This window comes from Eriocheir sinensis, chromosome 33 (assembly GCF_024679095.1).
Source record: "Eriocheir sinensis breed Jianghai 21 chromosome 33, ASM2467909v1, whole genome shotgun sequence".
In the NCBI taxonomy this organism is placed as follows: domain Eukaryota; kingdom Metazoa; phylum Arthropoda; class Malacostraca; order Decapoda; family Varunidae; genus Eriocheir; species Eriocheir sinensis.
In genome coordinates, this window is record NC_066541.1 from 15,275,154 (window position 1) to 15,293,268 (window position 18,115).

General features: G+C 47.9%; 1 protein-coding gene and 1 long non-coding RNA gene across 2 annotated transcripts; one reads left to right on the forward strand and one right to left on the reverse strand.

The window, feature by feature from the left end:
- Positions 1–216: 216 nt before the first annotated feature.
- On the reverse strand, positions 217–17,920 carry LOC127006783 (uncharacterized). Its single transcript, XR_007759758.1, has 5 exons — positions 17,757–17,920; positions 11,965–12,171; positions 3,131–3,232; positions 982–1,877; positions 217–389 (listed from the first exon to the last, which is right to left on the reverse strand). It is a non-coding gene; the product is annotated as an uncharacterized LOC127006783 (long non-coding RNA).
- Positions 3,152–15,542, forward strand: LOC127006781 (uncharacterized). Its single transcript, XM_050877098.1, has 7 exons — positions 3,152–3,564; positions 11,971–12,161; positions 12,388–12,569; positions 12,714–12,896; positions 12,987–14,349; positions 14,511–14,655; positions 15,116–15,542. Exons 1-7 carry the CDS (start codon positions 3,551–3,553, stop codon positions 15,297–15,299), a joined length of 2,262 nt encoding a protein of 753 aa, XP_050733055.1. The 5' UTR covers positions 3,152–3,550; the 3' UTR covers positions 15,300–15,542.
- Positions 17,921–18,115: the final 195 nt, after the last annotated feature.

Genomic DNA, 18,115 nt, shown 5'->3' on the forward strand with positions numbered 1-18,115 from the left:
TGACAATCCCAGCAAAGTCTACGAGCGGCGTTTCAAACAGGCGTTTTGAGGTACCGATTAGGACTGTGGACTGCAGAGGAAGAGCATCCAATGGTGAGTGAGGAAGCGGAACACCCCAGCCACCATCCAGAAGCTTTTTGGAACCAAGACTCCTGAGCTGCTGATCCACCCTTGAGGAGGAGGGTCAAGAAGGTGAGACGTTCATCGATTCGTCGTTGATTATAAATGGTTGCGAATGTTATTCCACTGTCTATAGTAATGCTTCGTTCTCCAGAGCTGGCCTTCATGATTTCACTTCTCCTCAAGTATATTTTCAAGTAATTTACCGTGCAGATCTTGTTTGTGAGAACAAAAGGAGAGATGGGCGCAGAAATTCATGATTGCCAGTTCTGAAGACAAAAGGGATTTATTAATGGACTGGAATTTTTTCGTATACGTATATGAATTGTTCAAAAATGATTTTAAAGAAAATCATCAGTCTTTTTTCACGTTAAGATGCGGTAAAAGGTTCTAATGATTGCTGTCAGTTCAATTGTTAAAGATTATTCATACTGAAGTAAATTTCGTTTCGAAGAATATTATAAAAGACATGTTCTTCCCACCTCGGCAACCAGTAAAAGTTCCCGAGAAGTAGATGTTCGTAGTTAATATTTTTCATCTTTTACTTCATTTAATCTTATAATTAATGGTCACTCCAATAAAGCATTATATGCAGAAATAAAATGGCTGCCAAAAGTGCATAATACATCCATTTACAGGCTCTAAAAACTGCACTAAGTCCATAATACCTCGAAGAGTCTCCGAAAAAAATATTTGGTTTTAATGGAAACTACGAAGACGATCCCTCAGACTTATTTTGTCTGCCAGAGATATTGTCCACAGCTTACTTAATAATATGGGAAGTTCTTACAGTAATAATATATCCAGCATTGATAAACCTCTCCCTCTCTCCTCAACAGATACATCTGGAGTTTCCCTGACCTTTAGGTTTCCACGTCCTGTTTGGCGGGTTGAGACCGCACCGGTCCAGAGCGAACTGTCTGAAAGAAGCAAGAACACCAATGGACCGTACTGGCTATACAGGCAGCGCCACGCGTGGTCACTCGGTGAACTGTCAAAGCAGTACTTTCCATAGAACTCAAGTTATGTTACTGGAGTGCATCTGCGTCTGCCTCCAGGATACAAGGCCTTGTGTCCGCCACCGCCCCGAGCCAACGACTGCACACACTTTACTTCTACCCAATTTCCTGACACTACAATTTGACATGGAAAAAAAAATAATCATCGACTTCGAGCGAAGGCGGCATCACGACCGTGTCTCTCGGAGGAAAGTACAGCTTGCCAATACGGTCCATTAAGAACACATTAGCCTTCTTGATAACGCATGTAATTTAGTGATAAGCGGTATTTGAGAACCCGGAACCGCGGATTCTTTGCGAGCTAACTGTTTATTACTGTGAAAGGTTGTTCAACAAATATATTGGGGACACTCTTCTAGTTTAATTTAAGAAAAATATGCCTCTAGTTTTTATCGGGAGTGTCTTTGAAGTATTTTCGACTAAGTGTAAATCACTTGCGAATAATTTATAGACCTTTTCCTAACTTTGAAAACTTTCCACTTTCTTATCACTGGAAATGAGTTTATATATTACATTACTGTATGCAGAGAGCAGAATAAAAAATAATCCTAAGTAGTAGCACTCGGGCACAAATAATAACTCAGCTATGTGGGGAGCTTGTGCCCCGGAGATGATTCCAAAGACCTGTTCCTCCTGCTGCCGCTCCGTCGACTGTCTGTGCCGGGTGGGTGGGTGAAGGAGGGAAGCGTTCATCTTGTGTAGCTTTTCCTCGACGTGTGATTGAAGGTCTTCCTGGGTCTGTAAAGAGGCGACAAGTTAGTTCATCTTCCCCAAAGTTTTCTGCTGCATATTCAAAACTTGCCAAACTCTGCCGACGAACACCCGGCTGGGAAAGAAAGACCCGTGTTGCATCTAAATTACGTACTTTCACTCCCTGCATAGTTCATTTAGGCGTCGGGAGGCGAGATAATTACATGCAGTGGACAAAGTCGAAAGTCACCTGGTCTGCTAAAATTCATTACCTGATCTTACAACTGTTTGGAGATGGTCATGTTATATCTAAGTAAGCAGAAGTTATTCACGTAATGCATGAGTAAATACGGTCAAACTTTTCTTTATATATACAACAAGACAGTAAGGCAAAGGAATAACAAAGCTCAAAGAAAATTAGAGGAATCCCGTTGAACATGATTAATAGGAGGCGTTGGAGGAAGGAGCAGCTACAGACAAAGGAAGGCTACTCCAGCAAAAACGAAGAATCCAGTAAGCATACCACGAATGAGGAAACAACTCATCTAAAAATTGGCATTATTATTATTACTATAACTCTTCAAGGCTCTCAAGGCTGTTCAGTGACCTCGCCGCGTCTGCGGGGCCTCGAAGTGAAAGATAACGCCATTTAGGTAACCAAACCGCCGCCTTGTGGGACTCCGCCCGGCCACTCAGGTTCCTCCACGTAGCGCGCAAGTACTTGACACGGCAGGGCGACACGTATACACACCTGAAAGCCTTTAATTATCGTTGTCTCACTATTATCTAAGAAAAAAAACTGTGTGGTGGTAGAGATAGAAGACGTTCTGAGGGTGAGAGAGGGAGGAAGAAGGGGCGCAAGGTGGTGGTGCTGATAGTGAGTAAGGGAGGCAGGGTGAGGTGGGAGGGATAGAGTGAGGAGAACTGGGGTAGTAAGGTCACGTGGGAAGGTAATTGAGTGCGGGGGTGAAGTGACATTGGAGGGGGACAGGTGGTGAGGTTACACGGGAAGGTAATTGAGAGGCTGGGTGCAATATGGGACCAAGGGGGAGAGGGAAGGGGCTTAGGGGGAATAATGAAGAGGGGGGAACTATAGGATAAGGAAGAGGGGGACATGATTGTAAGCAGGGAGAGGGAGGAGGAGAGGGAGGGGCAGAGTTACAACTGATTGAGGGAGAGAGCGCACCACCCTCCCATCCCACCACCTCACCTCACCACCCAATCCACCATCTCACCTCCCCAGCCACCACCACCCTCACCTCCCACCACGCACCCAGCCTCACTGACACACACACACTCACCTCTGCTCAGTGCTCTCTCACTCCACATCGGGACACGCCAGAACGCGGGTCGCCCACTCTCCCACACCCTCACGACTCGGCGGAGAAGAGTGACTTTACACGCTGAAAAACAAAAGAAGAAACTAAGTGAATCTCCCGACTGAATTGACTATACCGCATAAAGTGACGTAGAAATTTGTATTAAAGAAGCAGTGCAATTATTAGAAAGTTTTGGAAAGTGTGTCCAGGTAAATTCTGAATCCAGGTGAGTTAGGAAGTGGAAGAACGGGAAGAAAAAAAAAAAAGGAGCGGAAGCAGGGAAAGCCGTATAGTGTCATTGTCTCCTGCTGAGCGTGAGTGGGGTGGTGATGGTGAGTGGGCGAGGACGGGAAGGTGAGGAAGAAGAGGAGACACGAGACATCTGCAGCTGAGGCCACCGCCATGTATAATGTTGTGTAAGTTGAAAGCAATTACCTACCTATAATCCACCTGAGTGACCTGCCAATTACCCTACCTGCCTTTGCTACCTACCTCAAACTTATGCCCTACCATGCACGCCGTTTTAGTTATTGCATTATTTTACTTATGTTACCTGTTAGTTACTTGGCTGCCCTTCCCAATAAGTCTGCTTACATTGCTTCTTACGGTGAGAGGGTGGAGAGAGAGAGAGAGAAGGGAGAGTTTAGATGCTGGGGCGAGTGGACTGCATGGTGCGTGTGAGCGTAGAGTGGTGTGCAGTGCAGGCTGATGAGAGGACAAGGGAGAGTGAGGAGAGGGAAGAGGATGTATGAATGAGGGTAAGTGGCAGTGTACGTGGGGAGAGAAGGGAGAGCGGCAGTAGCTTGTAGAGTAAGGAAAGGGGAGGGGGGGGGAGACCAAGAGACAGGCTGAGGAGGAAGTGGGAAAGGAATGGAGGATGTATGAACCAGCGTAAGTGCATGGGAGTGTACTTGGGCAGAGAAGGGAGATCGACAGTAGTAGTTTATGGAGTAAGAGTAAGGTCAAGAGGGAGGCTGATGGTGAGGAGGAAGCGGTAGAGGAATAGAGGATGTATGAATGAGGGAGGGTGGAAGGGAGTGCATGGGCGAGAGAGACATGCAGGACAGAGTTTCAAAAGACAACAGAGACATGCAGGACAGAGTTTCAAAAGACAACAGAGACATGCAGGACAGAGTTTCAAAAGACAACAGAGACATGCAGGACAGAGTTTCAAAAGACAACAGAATATACAACTGATCGCCTAGGGACAGTCGGTGAGCTACATCCGCTTCTGAACGCACACGGGAAGAGGGAAGAGAGTCGCATTCATTTCCGCTAAAAGGGTTACGCATAATGCCTCTAGGATGTATGCAGGGTGAGGAAGCGTAGAGTTACATCACAAAGCTAGCAAAGAGGAAGGGGTGCTTGGAGAAGGTCGGGAGGATGCATGCGATGGAGAGGAAGGAAGAGTTACAATGCTTTCTGTCATGTGAGGGGGAGGAGAGGGAGTGCTACATCATAAAGCTGGTAAAGGAGAAGGGATGCAGGGAGAAATGCGAGGGAGAGGAAGGGGAGAGTAAAACCACAAAGCTAGCAAGGAGGAAGGGATGCTGTGAGAAGGGCGAGATATATTGCTTTGTTAAGGGTGGAGCCAGTGACATCTCAAGTATAGGGTTCATTGGAGAAGCATATTCAACCTCTATCTCCTGTCTACCACCTCTGTTGATGAGAAGAGAGTTGCACTGGTTTCTATAAGAGAAACACGCAGGGAAAAGGGAGTCATGACCTTAACAAAATGGAGCATATTCGGCCTCTCTATCTCTCTCTCCTTCCTGCTGCCTCTGTTTAGTGTTCAGTCAGACAAATAATCTCTTGGTGTTACGTTTGGACCCCCTGCCGCTGATAAACGTGTAGAGGTGGACTTGGCCCTTGGCGTCCACAGTGCCAGCGCCTCGGTGGGTATGTAGATAATGTAGCGGATCTCGGCACTCTGGGCACGAAACGGGATGGACGTCACTTTGAATGGGTGAATGAACTACGAAATGAGGGTAGTGGTGTTTGTGGCGCGGACGTATTACTAGTATTAATCTTACGAGCCTTGAAAAGTTGTTATATTTTTTACAGCAAGGGAGGCCGTTTAAGGGCAATACATAACATCAAAAGTCCGATAGCCGCTGCTGGAAGGAATGGAAAAGAACGAGAGGCCAAAACGGAAGGCAATTTCGGGTGGGGTAGATATAACTGATAGATGAGTTTATAGCCTTGATGCTGCGTAAGTTATTCCACGGCATAGAAATTATAAGTACAACTATCACCCCTAACAAGGAAAGAAAATAAATCAACAAATACGATTGATTACGTTTTCCCTTGATAGTCGTAATGGCGACTTTCCGAGCAAATTTCTCAAGTGTTATTCGTTGGTCACTTAGATTCTCCACTTTGGGTTAATCTGCACTTGTTATCTGTCTCCTTATCAGTCCCAGGCCTCGTGTGTGTGTGTTCGATTTTCCTAATATCTTTGTCCCAGTATATTTTCGCTTAATTGTTCTTATGTTCTATTACTGTTACCATTTCGAGATGCACAACGATGAAATGAAGTTTGAAGATACGTCCTTTATCCTACGCCCTATGTCCTTGCTGCAGAGTTTTCCTACAGTTAATCCTTCCTTCAGATTCCTCCTCCTCCTAATCCTTCCCTCACAGTCCTTCCTCTCCTCTTGCTCCTCTTCCTTTCACCTTAATCCCTCCCCCCCTCCTCACCCGCATGCAGTCCCTTATCCCTCCCGTCCGCCTCGCCCAGTCCTTTCCACGGAGCGTGTTATCAGTGAATGCGATAAAGTGACAAGAATGAATGATTGATGGCAGACATAATGACCAGCAATGGACTGTTGATCGTGGCCACACACACACACACACACAAAAAAAAGATGAATTAAATAATGATAATAATAAAAATAAAAAAAAAATTATCCATGCCACGTCTTGCCTATGGATCAAAAGGTCAAGGATACTACTACTAGGTCACTGTGTTATCACGTCGCCCGAGTTCGCTGGCGTTGAATAATAGGTCAGTTAACTTAAGCGAATTATTTACTACTACTACTACTACTACTACTACTACTACTACTACTAAAGACGCAGCGGAAAATGAAGCTTCACTCTCAGCTTAAAAAAAAAGTGGCACTGGTTCAGAACTACACGAGGATGTCTATCAATGCATTATATAATTTGCTGAGGAAAACGGAGTCGTATAATTATTGCCTATATATAAAGCTACTGGCTCCCTATGCATGGCTCACGAGGCCTTGTGTGGACGCTGCTTTTGACCTTATGCTACTGCGTGAAGGGGGGAGGCTTTGTTCACACCCCCAATGCATCCTAAACACGGCCCCAGTAAAGTTATAAGCCCCTCTTGCGCCTTTAGTGTCATCATGGTTTTAGTTTAGTTAGCCCATGAATAGTAACGTTTTCTCCAGTCACTTTAGTTTTCTTTGAAGGGTTATACGTGATAGACTCATATATTCCGTCAAGCTGAATGAAGGGAGTAAACTATAGGCTTGGAAATGTATACTGACTCCGGTAAGATGAACAGATGCGTGTGAGCAAAATCTTTTAATCACCACTTTTCTTTTTCCTTTTCCTGCTTCCTTAGGTTCACTGTCCACCACCACCACCACTTTTTATTTCTTGTCCTCTTGTATGTTTTATCTTCTCTCCTATCTCCTCGCATCTCTCATTTTCTCTCCTCTCCCTCTCCTTTTCTGTCTTTAAATTCCTCTTGTGTTTTCTCTTATCCTGTTTTATTTTGTTTTCTCTTCTCGTTTTCTTCTTCGTTTCCCAATGTTTCCTTTCCTCTCCCCTCCTATACATACCATTTGCCTGCCTTTCATCATTGCACTCTCTCTCTCTCTCTCTCTCTCTCTCTCTCTCTCTCTCTCTCTCTCTCTCTCTCTCTCTCTCTCTATCATCGCCACCTGCATTATCGCGGTGGTTGGGTTGCGTCATCTCCCTGTTTTGGAAGCTTAACTGATGCTGTCAAGTGTGTTGCGAGATAACTAGTTTCTGATGCTCACTTCGAATCTTTGTAACAGTTGCAAGTTTTATTTAGCCCAACGGCGTAGATAAAAACAGGAAAATGACAAAGACGTGTAGAAAATAAAGAAACACTTGTGCTTTCTTGCGTCATCCTCAGTAGTGTGTGTATTAGTGTACTTGACCAAATAAATGTTAATACAAAAAATAAATGATAAATGTGAGGAAAGTTAAATCAATATCAAACAACGTGACAGATACAGCATATTATTATTATTTTTTGTTATTACGGAGCGATGTTCGTCTTTTTAAAATTGCTGTGCACATTTTGGCTTTCCGATTAAGTTGTTTTCTCCTGCTTATCATCGTATTTCTTCTTGGTGTTCATTATTCTCTCTCTCTCTCTCTCTCTCTCTCTCTCTCTCTCTCTCTCTCTCTCTCTCTCTCTCTCTCTCTCTCTCTCTCTCCTTCGTTTCCCATTGTTTCCTCTCCTCTCCACTCCTACCATTTGCCTGTCTTTCATCATTGCTCTCTCTCTCTCTCTCTCTCTCTCTCTCTCTCTCTCTCTCTCTCTCTCTCTCTCTCTCTCTCTCTCTCTCTCTCTCTCTCTCTCTCTCTCTCTCTCTCTCTCTCTCTCTCTCTCTCTCTCTCTCTCTCTCTCTCTCTCTCTCTCTCTCTCTCTCTCTCTCTCTCTCTCTCTCTCTCTCTCCTCTCTCTCTCACTCTCTCACTCTCTCTCTCTCACTCTCTCTCTCTCTCTCTCTGGCCAAACAAACACGACACAGCAAGACATGACTTGGCGCTTCGGTGCGACCACGACGCTGACGACACGACCTCAAAACTCACTCACATGCATCTTGATTCCCTGAAGATTCTGAAGCGTCGAGCGGTGATTGAGTGAAAGGGAAATCGGATGCTAATTGATTAAAAATGTTACTCAAACAATACTACAGAAAAATATACATCTTAATTCCCTGTCGAAGTTAATTAATGAAGGGTTGAGAGTGATTCAGTTAAGGGATATCGGATGTTCATAGATTAAAATGTGACAAATCATACTGTACACCCTTATATAAGACGTCGGCTCATGCATATGTAACTTGATTCCCTGACGAAGTTATTCAAGGGTAGAAAGTGATGCTTGAGTTCAGGGGAAATCGGATACGGATAGACGAAAATGTGACTCAAACAATACTTCTTCATTCCCTCCTGCCCGTCACTCTACAGTCTACTCGCGACAGCACGACTCACGAATGTCTCTTTACTCATTGCAGAGGTGACTCAAAGATAGAAAATGATGCTTTAGTTAAGGATGAAACTGATGCTGACGGATTAAATGAGGGATATTTTCAACGCTTTTCCTTGCCTAACGTACCTTAATAACCTAAGTGATACCTTGGCTAAGTAAAAGACGAATGAATAGCTAGAATGAGCAGACACGCACAAAACTTCTTTTAAAATCCTTCCCAGTGTTCCTCTAATGACCAGAGCAAATGTCTGATCAAGGAAAAAATAGATGCTGACAGATTAAAATGACAATACTCGCACACTTGCCTCTTAACTCCCTCTCGAGGTTATCATAAGTGCCAAAGCGACTTACAGGTGAAGGAAAAACCGGTTGCTGACAGATTCAAATGACAGGTGCCGACTCTCACTGATACGGCAAGGCCTGACATGATTATAGACACTCGGCGTCGCGTGGCAGTCTGTTTAGTCAGCACTCAACAATCTGCATCGCTGACGAGTTTGTTTTATTCCTGTCATAAAAGTCGGAAACCCGGATAACCTTAATTAGCACAGGTGGCAGGTGTGCGTCAGGTCATCGTGCATTAGTCACTACACACTTTTTTGTATCTTAGCGGGAAAAGAAAGGTTATCATCTGGGAATTAGTGAAGTGCAGGAAAGAAAGGTTGATTATATTTTATGAAGTCAGCGATTATGATGTGTTTTTTGTGGATATTTTTAAAGTGAAGTTCCTCCACACTTTTTTTTTTATCGAAGCAGGAATAGAAAGGTTATCATTTGGCAATAACTTGAGTGCAGGAAAAAATATTAAATGATTATATGCAGTCAGTGATTATGATATTTTTTTAACTTATTTCTTTTCCTTCCTCAGGCGTTTGACCTTTTTGCTATCGGTGAGCGGCTGAGCGCGCGCGCACACACACACACACACACACACACACACACACACACACACACACACACACACACACACACACACACACACACACACACACACACACACACACACACACACACACACACACACATTTACCTTGAGCACGTGGCGTAACATTACTTATCTTAATTGTTGTTGTGACTTTTGAAGTAAACAATTAAAAGGTCAGAGACTTTTCTTTATCTACGCAGAGTTCACGGTGTATCTTTCTATCCACACCCTAACTAATGAGAGAGAGAGAGAGAGAGAGAGAGAGAGAGAGAGAGAGAGAGAGAGAGAGAGAGAGAGAGACACACACACACACACACACACACACACACACACACACACACACACACTGAATATTCCATCAAGCACCTCTTCTAATTAGTGAAAGGGGGTTAATTGCCTCTTTTATAAGTAGATCATACCTCACAAAACACACACACTGGTAAGGGCGCACTTGACGGACTAATGATAACCACTTGGCCAGGAAAGTACCTCAAGTGGCCACGGGGAGGTCCACTCGGTACGCTGTTTGTGATGTAATGAACGAGGCGAGTGCACTGGCTAGCTTTGTCCCTTGTCACCTGGTCGCTCAAGGTTAGGTTACGTTCGCCGAGGTGGGACAGGGCGTTAGGGGTGATGTCAAGGGCGAGTGAGTGGGTGCTACGATTGGCCTATAGTGTTTTCTGTGTTAAGCCATCGGTAGTTGTCTAAATGCTCGGTTATGTTCGCTAGGAAAGGACAGGACGCTAGTTGGGTTGTAATGAGTGCTACGATTGGCTTTTGGCAGTAACTAGAATGATTTTGTGTGATGAGTTATCGAATTTTGTCCATATTTTAGGTTATTTTAAGTCGTTTTTATTATGGCTGGACAGGGCGTTAATTATAATGCACTGGGCGAGTGAGTTTTGGCGTTAAATATAAGGCGTTTTTTCCCGGACGTTAGTTATAATGCATTGAACGAGTGACTTTTGGCGTTAAATATATGTCGTTTTTTGCCGGACGTTAGTTATAAAGCATTGGGCGAGTGACTTTTGGCGTTAAATATAGTGTTTTTTGCCTGCTGAGTCTTCGAGAGTTGTACAGATGAAAATTTATGTTCAACAAGGTAGGATAGGACGCTAGTTATGGTTAAATAGTTGCTACGATTGGCTTTTTGGCAGTAACTAGTGTGTCTTTTTATGCTGTCATCGAGATCTGTTATTAAGGTCGGACAGTGCATTAGGTGTGCTGTAATTGGAGTGAGATGTGGGTTTCGGCGTTAACTAATAAGTGTTTTTTTTGTGTGTGTGTCCGCTAAGTCATCGAAATTCGTCCAGATGTGACGTTTTTTTGCCCAAGATCACAAGGTTATCACGTGGGTCATGTTGCCACCGCTGCTATCTTGTTATGTCACTCTTGGATACTATTGGTTGATTGCCATCTCGTCGGGATTCGAACCTGACGAGTAGTGGCTTTTGGTAGCAACTATTAAGTGTTCTTTGTGCGCTAAATCATCGAGAGCTGTCCAGACGTTATTTTTTTTTCTCACCAAGGTCAGACAGAACGTTAAGTGTGTTGTAATCGGATTGACAAGTGGCTTTTGGCGTAAACTAAAGTGTTTTTTTTGTGTGTTTTTTTTGTCCGCTATGTCATCGAGATTTGTCCAGATGTGAAGTTTTTGTCCCAAGATCACAAGGTTATCACGTGGGTCATGTTGTCGCGGCCCTCTCGTGTTCACCCTTCGATGCCATTGGTCGGTTGTCAGCCTGGTTGGGATTCGAACCTAAGCGACGTGAATTCTCTAACCTGTTGCCTTCTTAATCTTAACTGAGAGACGATATAAAGGTCTGCCCTCTTGAATCCATGGCTTTTTTTTTTGTTGTTGTTGTTGCAGGCTTTGTTTTTCGTCTTGTATTTGCCCTTGAGCTGCTTCTGTCACTATAAGAAGAACTGAAAGGCAAAATAATGGTCTACTCTCTTGAATTTTCTCCCAAATGGTTGATTATTTAAGTGAATGGCGATAAAATGAATGTCCACTCCTGTATTGTCCCCATGGTAGTTTAAATTCCCTAACTTGTTGATATTTTAAGCTGGCGCACCTTCAATTGTATAGTCTCGCGCAAATAATCAAGATAACATTGTCCCTTTACGGCCTACGCTATGAACGGTTGCAATGGTGCGTCGCGCTAGCTTCGGAAACACAATACCGGAGATAAAACGAAAACAAACACGCGCGAGCTCAGGATTATCCCCGAAAGAAAGATTCAGGCATTGTAAAGATGACGAACGCTGATAAACAGACAGACACACACACACAGCGACGCCGCCCATAAGCCAACAAACAAACAATAGTGCAGTAAATAAATGAAAATGTTTGGCTGGAACCCTCCCTCCCTTTCTCCCTTCATTCCCCGGGGCTGCCTTTCCCTCCCCTCCCTTTGCCTCCCATCCCTTCCCTCCCATCACATTCCTTCCCCTTTTCCCTCCATCACATTCCTCCCTCTCCTTCCTTCACTCCCATCCCTTACCTCCCTTCCCTTCCTATCCTCATCCCTCCCATCCCTTTCCCTTCCTCTTCCTCACCGACAGAAGACAGGAATGCGACATAAATTTGGATAAAAAAAATACTTATGGATATTTGCTTCGAGAAAAAACACTACTACTACTATTACTACTACTACTACTGTCACCCCACCTGCAGGAAGTATCGGCGGGCGTCTGTGCTGCGTGGGGCGGGGCGGCGGTGGGCGTGGGGGCTGCGGGCGTGGGTGAGAGCCGTCCACTTCGCCCGCATCGTGGAGGCCCGACTCAACCTCCTCAAGATGGCCGCAACAGTCACCTGCTTCCTCGGCTTCCTCTTCTTCCTGCCCGCCCTCCTCTTCGTCTACAGCGGTGAGTTAGTCTGTGGAGGGGAGATAACTTTTAGTGTGTGTGTGTGTGTGTGTGTGTGTGTGTGTGTGTGTGTGTGTGTGTGTGTACTATGACGTTGGTTGTACTGCATGGTATTAACTGAGACTTTTACTATATACTACTACTACTACTACTACTACTACTACTACTACCACTTCTACTGCTATTGCTGCTACTACAAAGGTTCATATTTTCATCATTCTTTCAGCTATCAAGTGCTGGCGTGCGGCGGTGGGGGCGTGGGCGGTGTGGGCGGTGGAGGGCGTGGAGGCCATGGCGGGGGTGACGGTGCGCGGCGCCATGGAGTCAGCGAGCAGCCCAGGCGTGCACACCCTTCTGCTGAGCTTGGCCGGCGCCCCGAGCCTCGCCCACATGAGAGGAAAAATATTGGTGAGCCATACGTGGGTTGCTGAGGGAGAGAGAGGGGGGGGGGACCGGGAGGGAGGGAGGGACCAAGACCTGTGGAGGGGTGAGACAACAAGTCCTGATGCTTAAAAGGTGCAGACGGGTTCATCGGCTTCGTGTCCCCTGCAGGAGGAGGTCGTGGAGCGGCGGGATGCTGGCGGGCGACTCCTGCACCCCAACCTGCAGCGGCGGCTAGGAAAGGCGGGCGGTTACAGCGTGTGGCTGCGGCACGACGCCTTCGACATCAACCAACACGTGACCCTCGCGCCCGTGCACTACCAGAACCGCCTCCTCACCTCCAGGAACATGCAGGTAACGATCCTCCGCTCCTCGTGTTTGACAGACCCTCCACCTTGCTGTGGTGCCTTTATGCGCTGGTAACGTTTCTTCCCCCACCCGCAGGAGTACGTGAGCGAGGTTGTGAGTCAGCCGCTGCCGCAGGACTTGCCGCCGTGGCAGGTGACCCTCATCACGACGTGCGACGGAAGGAGTGGCGAGGGAGAGACGTGGGTGGTAGCTCGAGCCCATCACCTGTTGGCGTCCTCACTCTCGCTGCCTGACCTGCTGGTGGAGGCCTACCCCGACCCCTGGCTGAAGCCCGGCTCGCGCGGCCTCTCCATCCTCACCGCGCCGGCAGCCACTGCTCGCCTCGCTGAGGCTGTGGTCCGAGGCGTTACCCGCGTGGTGGAGAGGCTGCGCGTCGGCTATACATCGCGGGGCGAAAAGCTAATTTCCGGTGTCTTGTCTCCTGCCCTTGCCCTGCTGGAAGAAGCAGCGCAGGCGTCGTGCAAGATGGGGCCAGACGCTGTTCCTGTGGGCACCTCCGTCGTGTACCTCACCACCGTTCTGGCGAGGAGGGTGCAGACGCGTCTTGCCTGTGTGTGGGACGTGGTGAGGGAACGTCTCAGGGAGTTTTCAGTGCTGCGCGCGGGCTTCTGCTGTGCCCTCTGCGCCCTGCGGCTGCTGTGGCACTGTATGGTGTGGCTGGCGAGACTGCCCCTGAGGCTGGTGATGTGGTACTTTGAGGCGGCGAGTCTGGCGCGCCGCGTAGTCGCCAGCGAGGAGGTCAGCCTCGTGGTGGAGGCGACGGTGGAGATGTACTGGATGACACGCGCCTTCGTGTCCCTGCCGCGCCTGGTGCTTGAGACGCTTTGTGTGCGCGGAGACACGCCCCTCATGGGCTGGACGGGCCACCACGAGCGGCGGCTGTCACGCAGGGGCTCGGGGCGCCAGGCGCGGGGCGGGATCACCGTGGCATGGAGTGACCCGGTACCGCTGAGCACTGTGCGGGGCGTGCGGGGAGTCACGGGCGCCTCTCTGGGCGAGGTGCTGTTGACTGCCTCGGCTGGCGCCGTGCGTGACTACCTGCGGGTGACGGGGCTGCCCGTGCCGGAGGAGGTCAGCAGCACGGTGCCCGTGTACTCCCAGAGGTGGGCGGAGGGCCGCGGCGAGGAGGTCAACAGTACTGGCTTGGTGACCCTCGCCCTCCCGACGGGGGCAGCCGAGGCCTCCACCGCCCTCAGGCTGGTGCGACAGTCTATCATGAAGATTCAAAGCTACCCCGAACGATACCTGGCCTCCGTGTGGCTCATCAGGAACGTGGCGTACTTCCTGCCGGCGTCCCTGCTGGGCGCCACCTTCAGGGCACTGTCGTCCCGCTATCCAGTCTTCCTGTCCAACCTGGCGGGGCCGCAGAAGCCAGTCACCCTCTGGGGCCACGACTTGCTCAACCTCTTCCACTGGCGGCCACCGTGTGATGGGGCGGGTAAGTCTGAATTATTTTCGCTCATCTCGCGTGACGAGTTCATTCTTGGTTTTCGTGGTGCTGAGTCGCACATACAAAGTCAGCTGTTCCGCTTGTCAAAACTTTCGCTTCTCCTTCCCTTTGTTGTCCAGCATGAAGTAACTTTTTACTCCCTTCCTCAGTGTTGTCCGTGTGTGTCACGTCGTACCGCGGACAGGCGCTGCTGGGCGTGGTGGCGGACGGGCGGGTGGTGCCCAGCGTGGCCTCGCTGCCCCAGGCCTTCGTAACTCACCTCAACGAACTGGCGGTGGAGGTCGGCGTCAGGCTGTGAGTATGACTTGACTCTCATTTTCTTTCTCTTTCTCTTTCTCTTTCTCTCTCTCTCTCTCTCTCTCTCTCTCTCTCTCTCTCTCTCTCTCTCTCTCTCTCTCTCTCACGCACACACCCACACACACGTATATCTCTGTGTTTTAGTTATTAGCACTATCACCTGAAAAGGAAGGTCCCGGGTTCGATTCTCGGGCGGACTGGAGATGAAGGAACAGTCTCCTTGAATCCGTGCACCCTGCCCGCCCAGCAGGGAAAGGGTGTCAGGTGTTTGTCGGGGGTTATGTCCTGCCTCACAGAGATCCGTCACTTGGGAGTCCCAAGCTCAGTCACTGAGGGTACTGGTAAGTAATCGCGAGTCTATCGCGTAGTCAGACCATGATGAATTTCATACACACACACACACACACACACACACACACACGTGCCAGCCACTCATCACACGCTTTTTCCCCCCCAGCGAGCGCCGCCAGAATTCCCACAGTTGGTTCCGCAGCGCCACGCCGCCACCGACGCCGCCGCCCACCCCGACCTTCAAGAACTCCCCCATCAGGTTCTCCCCGCAGTGGAGCCAACGCAGACTGGTGCCGACTGGGGCGGCGGCGTGTGGGCGGAAGTTTTCAGTGGTCTGTCCTCCTTACTGACCTTCAAGACAAGCCGTTCCCAGGGCCACCTGAGGATGTTCTGAGCCAACGAATCAAAACACAACGATCCGGAGCACTACGCGTCTACCTAACGCATGACTGCCTGTACGAACGCTATGCACACTCTTCCATAACGTATCGCTGATATTCAGTTTCCTGCGACTGCATTTTGTTTCGCTCGTGTTCGCCTGATGTACATACGATATTGTTATTGTTACTATTATTATTAAACGAACAATTGCATACCGTTATCAAAAATGGTTTCTTTACGCTCCACCCACAATGGCGAGGACGCGAGGCTTCAATACCGCTAATTAGAGCCGGTAAAACTACTGCTGCTGCTGATGATGATCATTACAATACTGGAGTTTATTTATATTAGTTACCACCACCACCACCACCTCTACCACCACCGTCACCATCTCCCTTTTACCACTGCTACTACAACCACCACCATCACCATCATCTCTACCACTACTATTTCCACCATCACCATCTCCCTTTTACCACTGCTACTACAACCACCACCATCACCACCATCTCTACCACTACTATTTCCACCATCACCATCTCCCTTTTACCACTGCTACTACAACCACCACCATCACCATCATCTCTACCACTACTATTTCCAGGACCACCATCTCTCTACCACTACCTTACCTTACTGCTATGCTACTGGAAACGGAATGAATAATGAATGGAAATGTATAGTAATTAGGGATATAAATGCTTGGGAAATGTGATGTGCAAATAATATACTAATTAAATAGGTATTACATTGTTACTATTTGCACTAAGCCTCCAGTAAGTTTATATTTCCAGATTTCTTCCCATTCCCCTACGGCTAATGACTTCTTCCCTCTCCCCTTTCCCTTCGCATTGTTCTCCCTCCCCTCCTCCGCCTCCCCTTCTTCTATCAACCTATTCACCTTAAGCATCCAATCTCCCTCTAGTCGCTCATAACCCACTCCCATTCCCTCCTGCTCCTCTGCTTCCTTCCCTGCTCTCCCTCTGTCCTCCCCGCAAACTATTATTTCTCTCCTCCTCCTCCTCCCTATCTTTACCCTAAACTCCACCTCTTCCTTTACTTTAATCTCACCTTCTCTCTCTTTTCTCTCCCTCCCTTATGCTCTTTGTTTCTTTGTCTGCTTGCTTTATTCTCCCCACAAACTAATACTACTCTCCTCCCTCCCTCCTTTCACCCCAAATCATCTCTTCCTCTCCTTTCATCTCCCTCCTCTACATTTCTCTCCCTACCCTCTGCTCCCCCTCTATCCTCCCCGCTAACTATTACTTCTCTCCTTTCCTCCCACCCTAGACTCCATCTTTTCTCCTATTCCTCTTTTATCTCCCCTCCTCTACTTTTTCTCTCCCTCTCTCTATTTCCATGCTTTATCCTCCCCATATTACTATGCTACTCTAATATAACTTCTATTCCTTCTTTCCTTCCTCTCAAACTCGATCACCTCTCTCCCTTTTTATCCCCTTTCCTCTGCTTTTCCCTCCTACCTCTCTCCTCCCTTACGCCCTATAACAGCCTCTCCCCCATTAAAACTTCATCTCCTCGTAACAGCTGATCACCGCTAATTAAAAGTTTAGGCCTTTAATTGCCCCGCCGCTCCTTTTGTGTGTAAATAATTAATGTTTAAAGATACGCGTCCGAGCCTTGTATTATGGGAGGGACGAAGGTTTTTGATACATGATTACTGCGTGCTTCGAGACTACTACGAGGCTTGATCAGACAGACTTTGCACAGTTAAAACGAACGTGTATCGGGGCCGCAGAAAGGTAAGGAAAAAGACAAGTAAGGAAAAGAGAAGAATATAAGAGGGACAAATATGAACGTAACTGAAAGAGAGACAAACGTAGAGAGAAAGAGCAAGTAGATAAATATAAAGATAGATGGAAAGAGACCAGGTATTCATTCCTATTCATTGACACTTATTATTCACTATCTAAAGCAAAGGAACTGCTGACTGACATTGGTTGGCGTACTACTGAACTCTATTGGCCCTTTCGCTTTTCTTGTACTTAACATTGTGGCATGCGGTTGGCTACTGTTAAGAATCACTGGCGTTGTAATTTTGATATTTCTTAGTTTTTGGGACATGGTAACTTTTTTGGGTGGTAAATGGGAGGGGGTGGGTCGTGAATAATGAGGGAGAAGGAGGAAGAAGAGCTACGGGGAGAGGGAGGGAGAAAATGGAGGTACGGTGGGAAGGAGGAGAAAGAGGGCCGGGGCGGGTGGGAGAGGGGAAGCGTAGTTACGGGGGGAAAGAGGAAATACAGGGGAGGGAGGAAGATGAGGTATGGGGATGAGGGCGGAGAGGAGATACAGGGGAGGGAGGAGGAGGAGGGGAGGTGAGGAGGGAGAAGGGATGGGGTGACAGAGGGAGAGAAGGGATGGGGGGGGGGGCATACAAGTGCGTTGTTCCTCTATTCCGGTGCCCTCACCTCTCCATGTGTCCCTCTGTCGGCCCTCCGTCACACTTGCCAAGTCTCCGAGGCTCCTCCAGGTATGCACTGCAGCCTCCTCGGCGACACGTTCCCGGCACTGCTGACGGAGGCGCGGCAGGGCCCGGGGAGAGGAGCAGCACACCCTCCGCCACCCACGACTGGACCAACACTGCCCTATTTTTGCCGGCCGCCGCGGGTGTCGCCGTAAATTAATCATTCGTTCGAGTTTGTTCGAACCCTGAAGCATCCAGTGTAGACTCATAGATTTTTGGCTGTTTCGTAATTTTTGTAAGTGTACTTTATAAGTGTGATCATGGTGTGAACACCGTGCTTTAGTGCTGAAAGCGTTGTATTAG